This window comes from Rattus norvegicus, chromosome 17 (assembly GCF_036323735.1).
Source record: "Rattus norvegicus strain BN/NHsdMcwi chromosome 17, GRCr8, whole genome shotgun sequence".
Lineage (NCBI taxonomy): Eukaryota > Metazoa > Chordata > Mammalia > Rodentia > Muridae > Rattus > Rattus norvegicus.
Window position 1 is genome coordinate 89,485,587 of NC_086035.1, and position 17,077 is coordinate 89,502,663.

Genomic DNA, 17,077 nt, shown 5'->3' on the forward strand with positions numbered 1-17,077 from the left:
ATGAATAATTTAGAAAACAAGCAAAATATAATAATAAAAGAAAATGACATTTGTCTAATTACCTCTTTAAAAAATGTTATTTTAAAAATTAGGGAAGTTTCCTAATTGTCTGGAAGCTTATTCGTTCTTTTTCCCATTGATAATAATATGCCTACTTATATAAAATGTAACACAAGGAGTAGGTCCATCAGTGTTTCAGAGGCTGACACAGGAACTCTATTTCATGCAGAATGGGAACAGTGACAATAGTGAAGAGTTGAAGAAAGTGGGGAAATCTCTTTAAAGATTGTTATTTCGTATAACAAGCATCCGTTCTTTTAGTTTAAATGACTTCTTTTTATTTTGATGTCATAATTCCATCATTTTCCTCTTTTCTTTCCTCTATCTAGTTCTCCCTATATATCCTTCTTGCTTCTCCAAGGAATAGTACAACAATTGATTATCCAATTTTAATGGTCATCCCTGAGAATATACATACAAATAGCATTGTGTAGATGAGTAGGATATAATATATATATATGTAAAAATCCTTTGTTTTTTAGAGTACATAAATGTTCATGTATGTTTTCACACAATTTATTTAAGTGACAACATGAGTCAAATATTGTTTTATGATAGCAATGTCTAGAATTGAAGAGAAGAAATCACCCATGGCTAAATCATTGTGTCTGTTTTTAGAAGCCTCCTCTCTGAGTTAGGTAGACTCTTGCCTAACTCAGCCTTTGTGGTTTGGCAGTAATCTTGTAAGCTAGCAAATTGGACTCAAAACAAACCCATTGCATACATGCATTATTTCTCATAAAAATTTTAAAACTTTATTTCAAAATGTCCTTCTGACATATATGTTCTGAAAAGCTCCCCATACTTCTTATAATTCTGCTGTTAGTAATGGATAGCTGCATTTGTAGTAATTTACTATTTAAGAAAGATGAACAGAATAAATTTAAATCAAAACATATTGTATTGTGAAATGTCATTAATTCTTTCAGTGAAGTAAAATCCACAAGTGAGTAGATTTGCTGTGCTATCAGTGAAAAATATACAGTGGGATAGTGCCCATCAGCACAAGTTAAGACAGGACAACTTCTTTCATGACCTTCCTTCTCAGCCAGCTATGACCGCTTTGTACATAGCACTTCTACATTAGCAAATATCCCCAGTTCCACAAAATGAACTCTCACAGTTCCGTGCTTGCTTTCATGTCCATCTGACCTGCTCATTTCCAGCTGTGCAATGGAGGATCAGTGACTGATCTTGTGAAAGGATTTCTGAAGAGGGGAGAAAGGATGAGCGAGCCTATAATTGCATACATTTTACATGAAGCACTAATGGTAAGGCCATTTGAACTCTTTGTGCGATAATTAGGAGGTAGTTCTACTTATAAAAACGTGCATTCTATTTTTAGAAAACTATAACTACGTTAGTATTGACTAGTACAGGGTCATATTTGGACTCCTTTTAGAAGCCAGCTTTGTCTGTGTCTTCGGAACCCTATTTCTGGTCTTAAGTATTTTTTAAATTTAATGGTTTAATATCTTTGTGATAGAAAATAAATGTTTCTAAAAGTTATATTTTTGTTTGCCACTATCTTAAATTAGTGTATCTAGAATAATATCCTTTGTTGGAATCAATACATTTCTAAGACTTTGGAGAGCAAGCCAATGGTTCAGCAGGTGGTGGTGCTTGCTGCCAGACATGATGGCCTAAGTTCAATCCAGGACCTGCAAAATGAAAGAGAACTGAGTCCCATGGATTATCCTCTGACTTCACATGCATGCATGTGTATATACACACGAGCACGTGTGCATGCACACACACACACACACACACGCACACACACACGCACATACACACACACTTATATATAAATAAGTGTAATTAAAACATTTAGAGATTTGTGGAAAAGCTGAGAAATATGCTCTTGTTTTGTGACTTTCTGTATAGTTCAAGTTGGAAATGATAAATTTGAATTTCACTAACCAATTCAAACCACTGGTTTTTGAATGCTGATTTTAACACATTTGGATTAATTCTGCACAAATACACTACCTGAAAAATGATTGTTTTATACTTTTAAGAGTAGTTATACATTTTCCATCTTCCAGGGACTTCAGCATCTGCATAGCAACAAAACCATCCACCGTGATGTCAAAGGAAATAACATCCTGTTGACTACTGAAGGTGGAGTCAAACTGGTAGATTTTGGTAAGTTTTCTTGCAAGTGTACAAGGAGTAGTGTGATTTTTATCTCTTTCCAAGAGGTTCACATTTTACAAGTTGAAAGTAGGAAAATCAATCAGAATCTCATTCAGATAATTTGGCAAATGATCCTCATGGCTCCTGAATCACCCAGTATAGCCCCATGTAACATACATACATACATACATACATACATACATACATACATACATACATACATACATACACACACATACACATACATACATATACCACACACACATATATATGTATGTATGTATACACATATATACATATATATTCATAAAGAAACACATGTCCAACTCTGAGATTTTGACATGGGGAGCTCTACAAGGATCACTGAGGAATACTCAATGCCCCCAAAGCAGGAAACAGGGAAAGATGTTCTTGAGATCCTGTGTGTCTTATCATGATGCCCAAAAGATCTTCATTCACCTCGAGAAAGTAATGGTTCTCAAAGAAGACCCAGCTGAGCAAAAAAAGACTAGGTGGATGTCCTAGATGACATAATTGAGCCCCCCCCCAAAAAAATCAGTCATAGTCCTCTGTTTTCTCGGTTGTATAACAGTAAATTTCCATGTTTACTAGGCCAGCTTTGTTTCTGTGTGATAGTTCAAGACACACAGTATGTGTTTTATGTAGTCAGATGGCTTTCATGTTGAAAATGATTCTGCACTTTGCCACATTTGAACATCTAAGCCTGTGACAGTGTTGCAAGAGATCTCAGTGTTGTTCTTAAGCTTCTCTTCTTTCCTCTTGGAGAATTCCAGCTAGGCAAGGTTCCACCTTGTGCTTCAAGATCCTATGAATTTCCTTCATTTTAATTTTATCAAACAGAATTATTTGGGCATAATAGGTAAACTAAGACACTTAGAAATATAAGGTATGAGGAGATGGAGAGAGTCTTTCAAAATCAAGACTGTCTTATTCTAGTCTTCAGAATTACTGCTTTGTGCAGAGAAGTTCGTAGAATATAAATTGAATCAGCCAATTGAACTGAAGCTTCACAAAATAACTGATTAATTTTAGAAATTACTATAAAATCAGTCTATAATGCCTGTGTATTTTGAGTTAGCCCAGGCTTGATTTTCAGAGGATACAGAAAAATCCACATGAATACCATGCCTACCCACTATGCATTGCACACTATTGTTTATTTCCCTTGAATTTCACAAACTTTTGAACAGCAGTGAGATTGGCAGTGAAAGTCAGATTCTTAAACTGAGTGTTTCCTGTGTATGTTGCTGACTGAGTTCAGAGTTATATTACTGAATGATCAGGCAGGTTAAAGTGTGAGAAGGACTTCCCTTTGAAATTCAATATAGCAAGAACGATGAAACCCTTGGCTCCCTTGCTCCACAGTGTTCCGTTATCTACCTAGAAAATGATGCTGTGTCCATTCTAAGCACGCCCAGTGGAGAACTTGGTGTTGGACCTAAGCGCTCACCATTCCTATGCTCTCAGATACACCATCTTATGTTGAAAGACGTTTAAAAGCAACTCTAAAAATATCTCCAGATACCAAAGAAAAATCTGACAAGCCAGTGGCATTAACAAATGTACTTTCAGAGATATTTTCCAATGTCAAGTTAAAAACATATATCCAAATTATAAGTAAGATGATTGCTTTGTTGTTTGTCTTTTGTTCGTTTTGTTTTGTAGTGTTAAACCTTATACATCTCAGGCAAACACTGTGTCAAACTTTGCTCCCAGCCCTAGGTAATCTTGTATGTGACATCTTTATAGTTTACTATATATGGATTAAAAAAACAAAATGAGAGCTCGGGCCTTAGATTATTTTGTTTGTAGACTTTCATCAATCATTAGAAAATAGGGCCAGTTGTCTATTAAATGTTTTCTTGCTGTCCAATACCCACGTCATATTATTTACATGTAACATAATGCTTACGTTTCCTTCTCCATAGTAAGCAAATACAGGATTTAATTGATTAAAATAGCCGGTAGTTTGGTGGGTTGTTGTTGTTGTTGTTGTTGTTATTGTTATTGTTATTGTTTCTTTAGGGGTTTTTATGAATTAAAACTTCTAGGGTTCTATAATGTAGCAATGTTCTTTGAGAGCAGAAGGAACAAGATATAGTAAAGCAAAAATTACAACATCCAAAGTAATACCCTCATTTTACGTGTCGATCAAATTTTCAGTGACGGCTGCTTCTTGCAACAGAAGATTTTCCGTTACCTTCTTGTATCATGAAATGTGCTCTGAGCTCATTAGAGTACAGTGAGATAGTAGGTGGCCATTACACTAGATCAAGTGCTCACAGCCAAGTATCCAGGGCTAAGCACCACCAGGAAAAGAGAACATGCAAGGCTCATCTTTCTGGTTCTGGCTGATATCACTCACTATAATATGCTGTACTTTTATCCATTTTCCTAAATGTTTCAGGATTTCATTTTTCTTTATGGGTGAGTATTATTCCATAGAGTGTATGTGCCACATTTGCATTATCTATCTATTGAAAGACATCGAGGTGCTTTCATTTCCTAGTCATTGTAAATACGGTAGAAATCAACATGACCGAGTGACTTCCCCTGGAGTAGGATGCTGCACCCTTTGGGTATATGCCAAGGAGTGCTATCACTGGATCATATGCTAAGTTTATTTTCTTTTTTAGCTTTTTGAGAACTCTCTACACTGGTGACCAAAGTGGCTATACCAGTTTGCAACCTCACAAGCTGTGAATCCTCTTCTGCCCACAGCACTTGTCAAGTTGTTTCCTTGGCCTTAGCCATTCTGAATAAGAGGAAATCTCAGAGTAGTTCTAGCTTGCATTTCCTTAACTACTAAAGATGTTGAACATATTTTAGATATTTTTTTCATTTTTACTTCTTTTTTCGGAGAACTTTATGTTCGGTTCCATACCTTAGTTTAATTTTGTCATCTGGTTTCCTGATTCTTTGCCTTTTGAGTTTTTTATATATTCTAGATTTTAATCCTCTGACTGATATGTAACTGGTAAAGATTTATCCTGCTCTGTAGGCTTCCTTTTCAATTGGTTGACTGTTCCCTTAGCCATATAGGAGTTTTTGAGTTTTATAAGTACCACTTGTCAATCGTTGGTCTTGGTTCCCAGGCAGATGGAATCCTAATTCAGAAAGTCCTCTCCTAAACCTGAATCTTAGAGGGCTCTTCTTATATTTTCTTCCAACAATTTTAGCATGTCATGCATGTTTCACATTGAAGAGTTTGATTGATCTGGAGTTGAGTTTTCTGTGACATGTGATAGATATGGTCTATTTTCATTCTTTTACAAATGGCAAAGCTAAATAGACTAGTAAGTGTGTGTGTCTGTGTGCGTGTGTGCATGTGTGTGTGTTTATGTGTGTATCCATATGTATACATACATTTATGTACATATGCATTGAGCAACAGTAATCAAGGAAATCATGAATGGAAGGGAGAATGGAGTCAGAGCTAGTAGAGGGAGGAACAGGAGTGATGCAGTGTGCATGCATGAATCTCACAAAAATGTAAGACTCAGAAATGTAAGACTCAAAAATTTAAAACTCAGAATATTTGCCTTTCATCTCTATTAAGTGCTTTAAGCTTAGTAAATACCTAATGCACGATTGTTAAATTATGAAATCAGTATTCCCAGTGTGTCCTTATGCTTCTAATAAATAGCCCTTTATTACAACAAAGCCAGTACTATTTTAAATATTAAGAAATCTAATTACACAAAAAGTAAGACTTAGCTTGATAATACTACTAACAATAAGCATAGTCTGTCTGAGAGCAGTTTTTGTTCTTAAGTGAGACGCACTATTGCAGAAAACCACCAGACCGCTTAGAGAGCTAAGAGACTAGTGAGGTGGTAAACATCTTTAATGAGCTGCATAAGCAGTCACGGGTACGTGGTCAGTCAATAAATAAAATGAGCTCTCAGGAGATCAGCTTCTTTAGGCAGGTCAACTAATGCTGAAAAAAAGCAATTTGTATCTTGAATAGAAAATTAAAAAGAGGCTCAGTTTAAAACCAGGCCCCAGCTTTCCTCTCTGTGGGTTTTTCCCTGGGGAGCTTCATTTCTAATAGGGCACTTAGCATTTCAGAGCAGGTGTATGAGATACATATCTAGTGATTTATTTAGACATTGTTCTTATGACAGAATAGTTTATGGCCTTAAATCTCTCATTATCTACATGCCCCATTTTATACTAATCCCTAATGTGTAATGTAGGTCAAAGAGAAGTTGTGACTTATTCATTAATAAGCCACTTATTAGGGTCAAATGAGGAAGGTTAACTTAAACTTTAGAACTAGAAGTACCCTTTCTTTCTCCCTAAGAATTCAAAACAAGAGCCATTAGAAGGTGGGACAGGCAAGAAATGAAAATGGAATGCAGTTCCACACAACTTAAACCTTCATAGAGGTAAGGAAAGTGTTCACACTGGTAGGGTGTTGATCATGGTAGCACGGGATGGGGTATTGGTTCCCCAAGTGGAACAAGAAGGGAAGGTATGAGGGGTAGTAGTGGTGATGTCAAGTGAGTTTTCAGTTCTAAGTAAGGTGGAGTCAGCGTCTGCACGAGGTGAGGGTGAAGACTAGACACTGCAGCCAGGACAATAAGAGCCGAGCTTTTGCCTGATAGATAAAAGGATTACAAATATGAAGAGGGATAAATGTGTGTGTAGGTATCAAAATGAGTATAACAATATAAGCTCCATTCTCAGGAGAAATCAGTCAACACAAACTAGGTAGACTTCCCGTTTTTACTTTTAAGAGAGAGAATGTAAAATCGAGTGCTTAGGTAAGTGGGAGGTTCTGAAAGGAGTTGGGGGAAGGGTATGAATTTGATCAAAATATGTTGTATGAAAATTTCAAAGAATAAATAAAAACAGAGTTTTAAAATATAGCGTATGTGATATGAAATGTGTGTATGTTATATATCCCCTCACCATCTCCACTAATGCAGAGCACAACACTCCTGTAGGTCTTGATTTTAAAATAACAGTTCCCAACTAGGTGGAAATTAGGGCTTTTAGAGAAAGAATGATTTTAGGGCTGAATAAAGTCACCTGGAACCTACTTTGTCCAAAACATTAAAAAACTTCTTAGTGAATGAAGACACATGTCAAAGGAACATACACACCAACTAGAGAAAGGCCCACTCACCATACCTGGGAGCATGTGAGCTTTAAGACGATAATAATGGTGAGCTCATGGAAATTCACTGAACAAAACAGAAGTCCATTAAACCACACTGGCATATACATGCACATGAATAGATGGGGAAAGAGAATGTCTTTTATCTCACATAAAGATAGAAGGAATATGGGATTTCAAATCATCATTTGTTTGATAATTAACTTATCCAATAGATGCCCTATGCTAGTGGGTCAGATGTTTAATAGAAACAGGGCTGTCTCAGAGACTTGAAATACCTGTCTGCTAGGCACAAAGGAAAAAGAGAAACTTCATGAAGGAGAAATCTACTCTCAAGTGTCAATCAAGTGACCCTAGTGAACATGACTGGTCAGAAGAAGAATGAAGATCAGTTGACCTGACAGGATCAGCCTGTTGTATTCCCACCAAAGCTCAGATAATGAGGTGACGTGTATCAGGTCAAACTAAGGAGTAGTCTATGAACTAACAGGCCTAAAATCTGAAAAGTCACTAGGTTTTGAGACTCAAGGAATGATAGAGGAGTTCTTGGTCAGGCTGCAGATCATAGAGACAGGACAAGGCAAAAAGAGAGCATGATCTTGGTTGCATTTTGGTTTTGTTATAATGGACAATTTTGATACTATTGTTGAAACTTGAGGTTTGTAGATTTCATGACAGAAATATATGAATCAAAAATTTGATGACTATAAAGTAAGAGTATCCTTGTTTGTAGTTAATTATAAAATGTTTAGGGATGAAAATAGCATTGTTTTGGGCCATTTACTACCAAATGAAACAGACATTGAAAAACAAAATGAAATGTGTGTGTGCCAGTTCCAGGCTAACCAAGGCTTGGGAGTGAGACTTTGTCTCTAAAAATAAAATAACAACAACAGCAACTACAAGAACAGATTGAAAGTACCCTCTTTTCAGTCTGTGTGATCGCAGAAATCTATTTCACCATGCTAGTTCCAGTCATCCTCCAGGGTCTTTAATATAAGCAGAACTCCTTCAGCTTCCTACCAGGAAAACTGTAGTGTATCAAGCTCTTCCAGCTCTTGTTGACCTGGGAATGTCTGAATCTCTCCCTTATTTGGGGAAGATAATTTAACAGATATAGAATTCTTGAATAGTAATAGACATTTCTCAAAATTACAGTCATTATCTTTGGCTTCAAAGTTCTTCCTGAAAGATGGATTCTACTCTTTCTGTGTGTCCCTGTATCTGAAGTCACTTGTCTTATTCCTTTCCAAGACCCTGCCTCAAACTGTCTTGGTGAAGGTTCAGATGTAAAGCAGGGTCCTTGATCTCACCTTGCTTACACTTTATTAACCTACATATGTGCTCATGCGTACCTTCCGTAGAATTCAGAAATTGGCTGTTGTGTTTTGAATAGTCTTTCCTCTTTCTCTCTTTTCTCCTTGGATTCCTACCATGCCTCTATGTGTCTCTCAATAGTGTGTCATAAATTCTTGGGCTCTGTTCACCTCAATCTTTAATTGTGTTTGCATGATTGAAATGTCACCTGTTTTCCTTCAAACTCACTGATGGCTTTGCTCAGACCTTTAAATCTGTCCACTTGTACTTTTCCCATAAGAATATGTTTCATTACTTTGCTTTCATGGCTGTGATGAAGTATCAGAAACAGGCTCACAGTTTAACAGAGTACAGCTGTGGAGGTAAGAGCATAGAAGAGGAAATGGTGGCAAGGATAAAGGGGTAGGAATCCTCATCCTACATAGACCAAGAAGCAGAGAGCAATAGAATTTGCACTCAGCTTGCTGTCCCTTTTTACCTTTATATTCAGGTTGGGACTACAGTCCATGATCCATCACCACCTACATTTAAGTTAAGACTTTCCTCTCCATTTAAACCTCTCTAGAAACCTTGTACAGACAGCCCAAGGGTAGATCTCATTAACCGTGGGTCAGTGGTTCTCAAACTTCCCATGCAACCCTTTAATTTGGTCCCTCACGTCATGGTGACCCCCCCACGATAAAATTATTAAGTTGCTACTTCATAATTATAATATGACTACTGTTGTGAATCTCAATGTAAATATTTGTGTTTTCCAATGGTCTTGGTCAACCCATATGAAAGAGTCATTCAACTCCCAAAGGGGCCGCAACCCACAGGTTAAGAACTGCTACTCTAGTCATTCTCCATTCAATAAATTTGACAGTCTAAATTAGCTACCACAAAGAACTTCTTCTTAGGGTTTTTTTTTATTGTTCTACAATTTCATTTAGACTCAAGTATTTCTGTGTCTTGGTTTAGTTCTCTGAGCATGTCTGAATAGTTCTTTCTCAGGCCTGCTTTTTATGGGTTTATTCTTTTTTCTTTGCCATTATTCTCCATGTCTTTTGTTTGCCTTTGTGTTTGTTTTTGCTACTAAAACTAGATCTTTCAGTCTGACGATGTAGCAACTCTGAAAAGCCGATTCTCCTGCCTTTCCAGACTTTGTGGATATGAGTATGTGCTTTGCTTGCTTTCTCTCTGCCAAGGGTCACCCTAAAATACAAACCTAGAATCTCCTTAGGCTCTTCTAAAGCCTGGCATCTATTTTCTCATCTAAGTCCCTGCCTGAGACAAAGCTTAATTTTACATTTTCTTTTTCAGGCTAAGGATCAGATCTCAGGCCTTATGCATAACAGATAAGCACTTTACCTTTGAGCTGTATCCCCATTGGGGGGTGGGTATTGGGGGAGTTGCTTCTGAATGTTCTAGACTTTAATTTCCTGTCTTTTAAGAAAAGGAAGACTTCAAGAGGGACACAAGTGGAGCCAACCTTACCGGTACGGAGGGTATGGGAGAATTCCAAAGCCATGGCAGAGCTTCTTTCTAAACCACCAAGAGAGAGAGATGTAGGGGATGTGGTCTGATTTCCCCAAAGACATCACATCTGATTCTCTCAAAGCAGAAGCTAGAATGCCTGTAACCTAACAAAATCAATTTCATAGAATTAGCTGGGGACTCTTGGCCAGTCCCCAGTTTGCAGTGTAAGCTATGGGGAATGCCTTATAGTCAAAGTCCAAAGGGTGACTGCAAGCAATGTCCTGTTTTTGCTTGGAAGCACAACCTTTATTCTAGTAAGGCCTTTGGCTGATTGATTCAGACTCACCCACATTGCAGGGGTATTATCTGCTTATAATTCATAAGGTTAAATACTGATTTATCCAAAAAGCACCTTCACAGAAATATCCACAATAATGTTTGAGCAAGTATCTGTGCATTATAACCACATCAATTAGACACATGGCATTACGGGTCACACTGTCTGAATGCAGAATACTGATACTGTTAGATGATGTGTTCTGTGGCCTTTTACCATGAAAAGTTCTGTATATGCATTTTTTTTTCTTTTTTTCAGAGCTGGGGACTGAACCCAGGGCCTTGCGCTTGCTAGGCAAGTGCTCTACCACTGAGCTAAATCCCCAACCCCTGTAATGCATTTTTAATTTGACTCTCATTCATGTGTTTTGTCACTGTTGCTCATTACTTTTAGAATTTTGTTGTATGGGCTATAGTAAACCATGTCTGGTACATATTAGATTACATATTAAACATATAACATGTTAGATATCTCTACCATCTCTCAAAAACACCAAAGAGACTCTGGAGCACCAAGCCTGTACATCTCTCTTTCCGGACTTGAGACTTGTACAATAGGAACAGCCAGCAAGACTTCTTGACTGGGCCTGGAGTAGCCTGCAAATTCCCCCAACAAAGCAAAAAGCTGAAGATCATTAGCACAAACCTGTGTCTGTCGTGTCCCTGTGGCTGTGACTCCAGTGGAGTATTGCCCTGACTCTTCAGCCCTGATCTCTCTTTGGCATCCTGCTCCTTTCCACAGTACCTCACCATCTTAACTTTTCTGCCTGGAATTTTCCAGCCTTCAGCATCCTCCCTTTGGAGGCAGTTATATAACTATCCACTTTGGTGACTTATCCTTTTCGTTACTCTCTAGACAAAATGCCTTTCCTAATCTTTTTACTTCCCCGGGCTACTGAACTTGTGCTTTGGATCCTTGTAGCCCTTTAAAGTAATTTATGCCAATTTTCCATGATTTCATGTTTTTTTTTAATCTCCTTAGCTGTTTTCCTGATGGGAATTTATGGAAAGTAGAAATGCAGTTAATCCTCAGAAGATAAGTTCCTCTCAGCATTATTTCACCCCATGAAAGTTAGACATGCTCTCTATGGATTCAGATCTTTGTGGGTAAAATGATCTTGAGGCTTAATGGACACTGCAGAAGCATATTGAATGTAGAGTTTAGCCAGTGCTGGGTTTTGCTGTCTCAGAATCGAATGTGTGCCTGTTTTAAATGTTATAATCACTTAATATTCTCAGGAACCCCTTTCTCTACATGGTTGGATTTTTTTTCACTTCATTTGTGTCTTTGTGTTTTCCTAGTTTACTACAGTTTGCTCTGGGGGAGTAATACGCATCTTTTTTTCCTAAAGATCTCAGCACACACCAAATGATGCATGAGACTCTATTGTAGTTTGTTACATGAGCCCTGCCAGTGGCCTTCAGAGGGGATATCAGCACCAGTGTGTGTGTGTGTGTGTGTGTGTGTGTGTGTGTGTTTGTGTGCGCGCGTGTGCGTGCACACTATTGTTAGCATTCAGGAATAGTTATACCTCTGTCACGTTATTATTATAATGCCATCCCTTAAAATGACTGTCAATGTGATTCTTAATATATATTTACCCTCTTAGTAAATGTATGGAGAACTGCCTTTGTTTCTATACGCAGTGGACTTCCTTAGAATTTCTTCACATTCGAGCTGTTTGATCAAAACTCTTAGAGGCCAAGTGTTTGTCTCAGAAAATTCTTAATGCCAAACAATTGCAAACTAGAAATGTAATATGATTTCCTATAAATCTAAAGCCTCTTCAGACGTAAAACTCAAGATTGCCTATTGTCCTTTTGAATTTGGTATTTAAGGTCTAAACTTACTGAGACTTTGTATTTTTGGTTCCTTTGTTCTAAGCATTATAAACTAACTCTGACCAATGTTAAATCCAGTTGCTGCAAACAGCACTGGCTACTCTCAGAACTGAGAGAGAAGCAGGGTGCGTGCTCTCCAAAGGACAGCTATGGCCACCCTGGACCTCGGGAGGAAGAGTACTAGATGGAACCATAAGGCCTTGCTGCTTGGCTGAGCTCTGATACTTGGTCCCTTTGGGTGTCTCCATTCAAGACTCCCATTTTTCTTTTTAAAGAAAAACAGTGACCCGCAGATCCCGGCCCGGAGCAGCTCTCTGCTCCCAGACCCCGTGAGAGAGAGACCCAACCGCCTGGTCAGGTGGGCACTCCTGAGGCTACAGAGCAGAAGAGACCACCAACACTGCTCACCCCTGCCCACATCCCTAGCCCAAGAGGAAACTGTATAAGGCCTCTGGGCTCCCGTGGGGGAGGGCCCAGGAGCGGCAGGACCCCTGCCTGAGACACGGCCAGAACCTGAAGGAAACAGACCAGATAAACAGTTCTCTGCACCCAAATACCGTGGGAGGGAGAGCTAAACCTTCAGAGAGGCAGACAAGCCTGGGAAACCAGAAGAGACTGCTCTCTGCACACACATCTCGGACACCAGAGGAAAAAGCCAAAGACCATCTGGAACCCTGGTGCACTGAAGCTCCCGGAAGGGGCGGCACAGGTCTTCCTGGTTGCTGCCACTGCAGAGAGCCCGTGGGCAGCACCCCACAAGCGAACTTGAGCCTCCGGACCACAGGTAAGACCAAATTTTCTGCTGCAAGAAAGCTGCCTGGTGAACTCAAGACACAGGCCCACAGGAACAGCTGAAGACCTGTAGAGAGGAAAAACTACACGCCCGAAAGCAGAACACTCTGTCCCCATAACTGACTGAAAGAGAGGAAAACAGGTCTACAGCACTCCTGACACGCAGGCTTATAGGACAGTCTAGCCACTGTCAGAAATAGCAGAACAAAGTAACACTAGAGATAATCTGATGGCAAGAGGCAAGCGCAGGAACCCAAGCAACAGAAACCAAGACTACATGGCACCATCGGAGCCCAATTCTCCCATCAAAACAAACATGGAATATCCAAACACACCAGAAAAGCAAGATCTAATTTCAAAATCATTTTTGATCATGATGCTGGAGGACTTCAAGAAAGACGTGCAGAACTCCCTTAGAGAACAAGTAGAAGCCTACAGAGAGGAATCGTAAAAATGCCTGAAAGAATTCCAGGAAAACATAAATAAACAAGTAGAAGCCCATAGAGAGGAGACACAAAAATCCCTGAAAGAATTCCAGGAAAACACAATCAAACAGTTGAAGGAATTAAAAATGGAAATAGAAGCAATCAAAGAACACATGGAAACAACCCTGGATATAGAAAACCAAAAGAAGAGACAAGGAGCTGTAGATACAAGCTTCACCAACAGAATACAAGAGATGGAAGAGAGAATCTCAGGAGCAGAAGATTCCATAGAAATCATTGACTCAACTGTCAAAGATAATGTAAAGCAGAAAAAGCTACTGGTCCAAAACATACAGGAAATCCAGGACTCAATGAGAAGATCAAACCTAAGGATAATAGGTATAGAAGAGAGTGAAGACTCCCAGCTCAAAGGACCAGTAAATATCGTCAACAAAATCATAGAAGAAAACTTCCCTAACCTAAAAAAAGAGATACCCATAGACATACAAGAAGCCTACAGAACTCCAAATAGATTGGACCAGAAAAGAAACACCTCCCGTCACATAATTGTCAAAACACCAAACGCACAAAATAAAGAAAGAATATTAAAAGCAGTAAGGGAAAAAGGTCAAGTAACATATAAAGGGAGACCTATCAGAATCACACCAGACTTCTCGCCAGAAACTATGAAGGCCAGAAGATCCTGGACTGATGTCATACAGATCCTAAGAGAACACAACTGCCAGCCCAGGTTACTGTATCCAGCAAAACTCTGAATTAACATTGATGGAGAAACCAAGATATTCCATGACAAACCCAAATTTACACAATATCTTTCTACAAATCCAGCACTACAAAGGATAATAAATGGTAAAGCCCAACATAAGGAGGCAAGCTATACCCTAGAAGAAGCAAGAAACTAATCGTCTTGGCAACAAAACAAAGAGAAGGAAAGCACACAAACATAACCTCACATCCAAATATGAATATAACGGGAAGCAATAATCACTATTCCTTAATATCTCTCAATATCAATGGCCTCAACTCACCAATAAAAAGACATAGATTAACAAACTGGATACGCAACGAGGACCCTGCATTCTGCTGCCTACAGGAAACACACCTCAGAGACAAAGACAGACACTACCTCAGAGTGAAAGGCTGGAAAACAACTTTCCAAGCAAATGGTCAGAAGAAGCAAGCTGGAGTAGCCATTCTAATATCAAATAAAATCAATTTCCAACTAAAAGTCATCAAAAAAGATAAGGGAGGACACTTCATATTCATCAAAGGAAAAATCCACCAAGATGAACTCTCAATCCTAAATATCTATGCCCCAAATACAAGGGCACCTACATACATAAAAGAAACCTTACTAAAGCTCAAAACACACATTGCACCTCACACAATAATAGTGGGAGATTTCAACACCCCACTCTCATCAATGGACAGATCATGGAAACAGAAATTAAACAGTGATGTCGAGAGACTAAGAGAAGTCATGAGCCAAATGGACTTAACGGATATTTATAGAACATTCTATCCTAAAGCAAAAGGATATAACTTCTTCTCAGCTCCTCATGGTACTTTCTCCAAAATTGACCATATAATTGGTCAAAAAACGGGCCTCAACAGGTACAGAAAGATAGAAATAATCCCATGCGTGCTATCGGACCACCACGGCCTAAAACTGGTCTTCAATAACAATAAGGGAAGAATGCCCACATATACGTGGAAATTGAACAATGCTCTACTCAATGATAACCTGGTCAAGGAAGAAATAAAGAAAGAAATTAAAAACTTTTTAGAATTTTATGAAAATGAAGATAAAACATACCCAAACTTATGGGACACAATGAAAGCTGTGCTAAGAGGAAAACTCATAGCGCTGAGTGCCTGAAGAAAGAAACAGGAAAGAGCATATGTCAGCAGCTTGACAGCACACCTAAAAGCTCTAGAACAAAAAGAAGCAAATACACCCAGGAGGAGTAGAAGGCAGGAAATAATCAAACTCAGAGCTGAAATCAACCAAGTAGAAACAAAAAGGACCATAGAAAGAATCAACAGAACCAAAAGTTGGTTCTTTGAGAAAATCAACAAGATAGATAAACCCTTAGCCAGACTAACGAGAGGACACAGAGAGTGCGTCCAAATTAACAAAATCAGAAACGAAAAGGGAGACATAACTACAGATTCAGAGGAAATTCAAAAAATCATCAGATCTTACTATAAAAACCTATATTCAACAAAACTTGAAAATCTTCAGGAAATGGACAATTTCCTAGACAGATACCAGGTATCGAAGTTAAATCAGGAATAGATAAACCAATTAAACAACCCCATAACTCCTAAGGAAATAGAAGCAGTCATTAAAGTTCTCCCAACCAAAAAGAGCCCAGATCCAGATGGATTTAGTGCAGAATTCTATCAAACCTTCATAGAAGACCTCATACCAATATTATCCAAACTATTCCACAAAATTGAAACAGATGGAGCACTACCGAATTCCTTCTACGAAGCCACAATTACTCTTATACCTAAACCACACAAAGACACAACAAAGAAAGAGAACTTCAGACCAATTTCCCTTATGAATATCGACGCAAAAATACTCAATAAAATTCTGGCAATCCCCACAGGTGGCCCATACATATACAGCCACCCAATTGGACAAGATGGATGAAGCAAAGAAGTGCAGACCGACAGGAGCCGGATGTACATCGCTCCTGAGAGACACAGCCAGAATACAGCAAATACAGAGGCGAATGCCAGCAGCAAACCACTGAGCTGAGAATAGGTCCCCCGTTGAAGGAATCAGAGAAAGAACTGGAAGAGCTTGAAGGGGCTTGAAACCCCAAAAGTACAACAATGTCAAGCAACCAGAGCTTCCAGGGACTAAGCCACTACCTAAAGACTATATATGGACTGACCCTGGACTCTGACCCCATAGGTAGCAATGAATATCCTAGTAAGAGCACCAGTGGAAGGGGAAGCCCTGGGTCCTGCTAAGACTGAACCCCCAGTGAACTAGACTATGGGGGGAGGGCGGCAATGGGGGGAGGGTTGGGAGGGGAACACCCATAAGGAAGGGGAGGGGGGAGGGGGATTTTGCCCGGAAACCGGGAAAGGGAATAACACTTGAAATGTATATAAGAAATACTCAAGTTAATAAAAAAATAAAAAATAAAAAAAAAATAAAAAAAAAATTCTGGCAATCCGAATTCAAGAGCACATCAAAACAATCATCCACCATGATCAAGTAGGCTTCATCCCAGGCATGCAGGGATGGTTTAATATACTGAAAACCATCAACGTGATCCATTATATAAACAAACTGAAAGAACAGAACCACATGATCATTTCATTAGATGCTGAGAAAGCATTTGACAAAATTCAACACCCCTTCATGATAAAAGTCCTGGAAAGAATAGGAATTCAAGGCCCATACCTAAACATAGTAAAAGCCCTATACAGCAAACCAGTTGCTAACATTAAACTAAGTGGAGAGAAACTTGAAGCAATCCCACTAAAATCAGGGACTAGACAAGGCTGCCCACTCTCTCCC

The 17,077-nt window shown here is 38.8% G+C and overlaps 2 protein-coding genes across 2 annotated transcripts in view; one reads left to right on the forward strand and one right to left on the reverse strand.

Annotated features, from left to right (window-relative positions):
• Positions 1 to 17,077, reverse strand: part of Rps8l1 (ribosomal protein S8 like 1) — a 995,681-nt gene that overhangs the window by 818,004 nt on the left and 160,600 nt on the right. The gene's annotated exons all lie outside the window — the stretch shown is intronic.
• Myo3a (myosin IIIA) overlaps positions 1 to 17,077 on the forward strand; it is a 216,088-nt gene that overhangs the window by 34,020 nt on the left and 164,991 nt on the right. The window contains exons 4-5 of the mRNA NM_001419731.1: positions 1,227 to 1,331; positions 2,106 to 2,205. Of these exons, the coding sequence (NP_001406660.1) occupies positions 1,227 to 1,331; positions 2,106 to 2,205 (205 nt within the window). The remainder of the gene's footprint in view (positions 1 to 1,226; positions 1,332 to 2,105; positions 2,206 to 17,077) is intronic.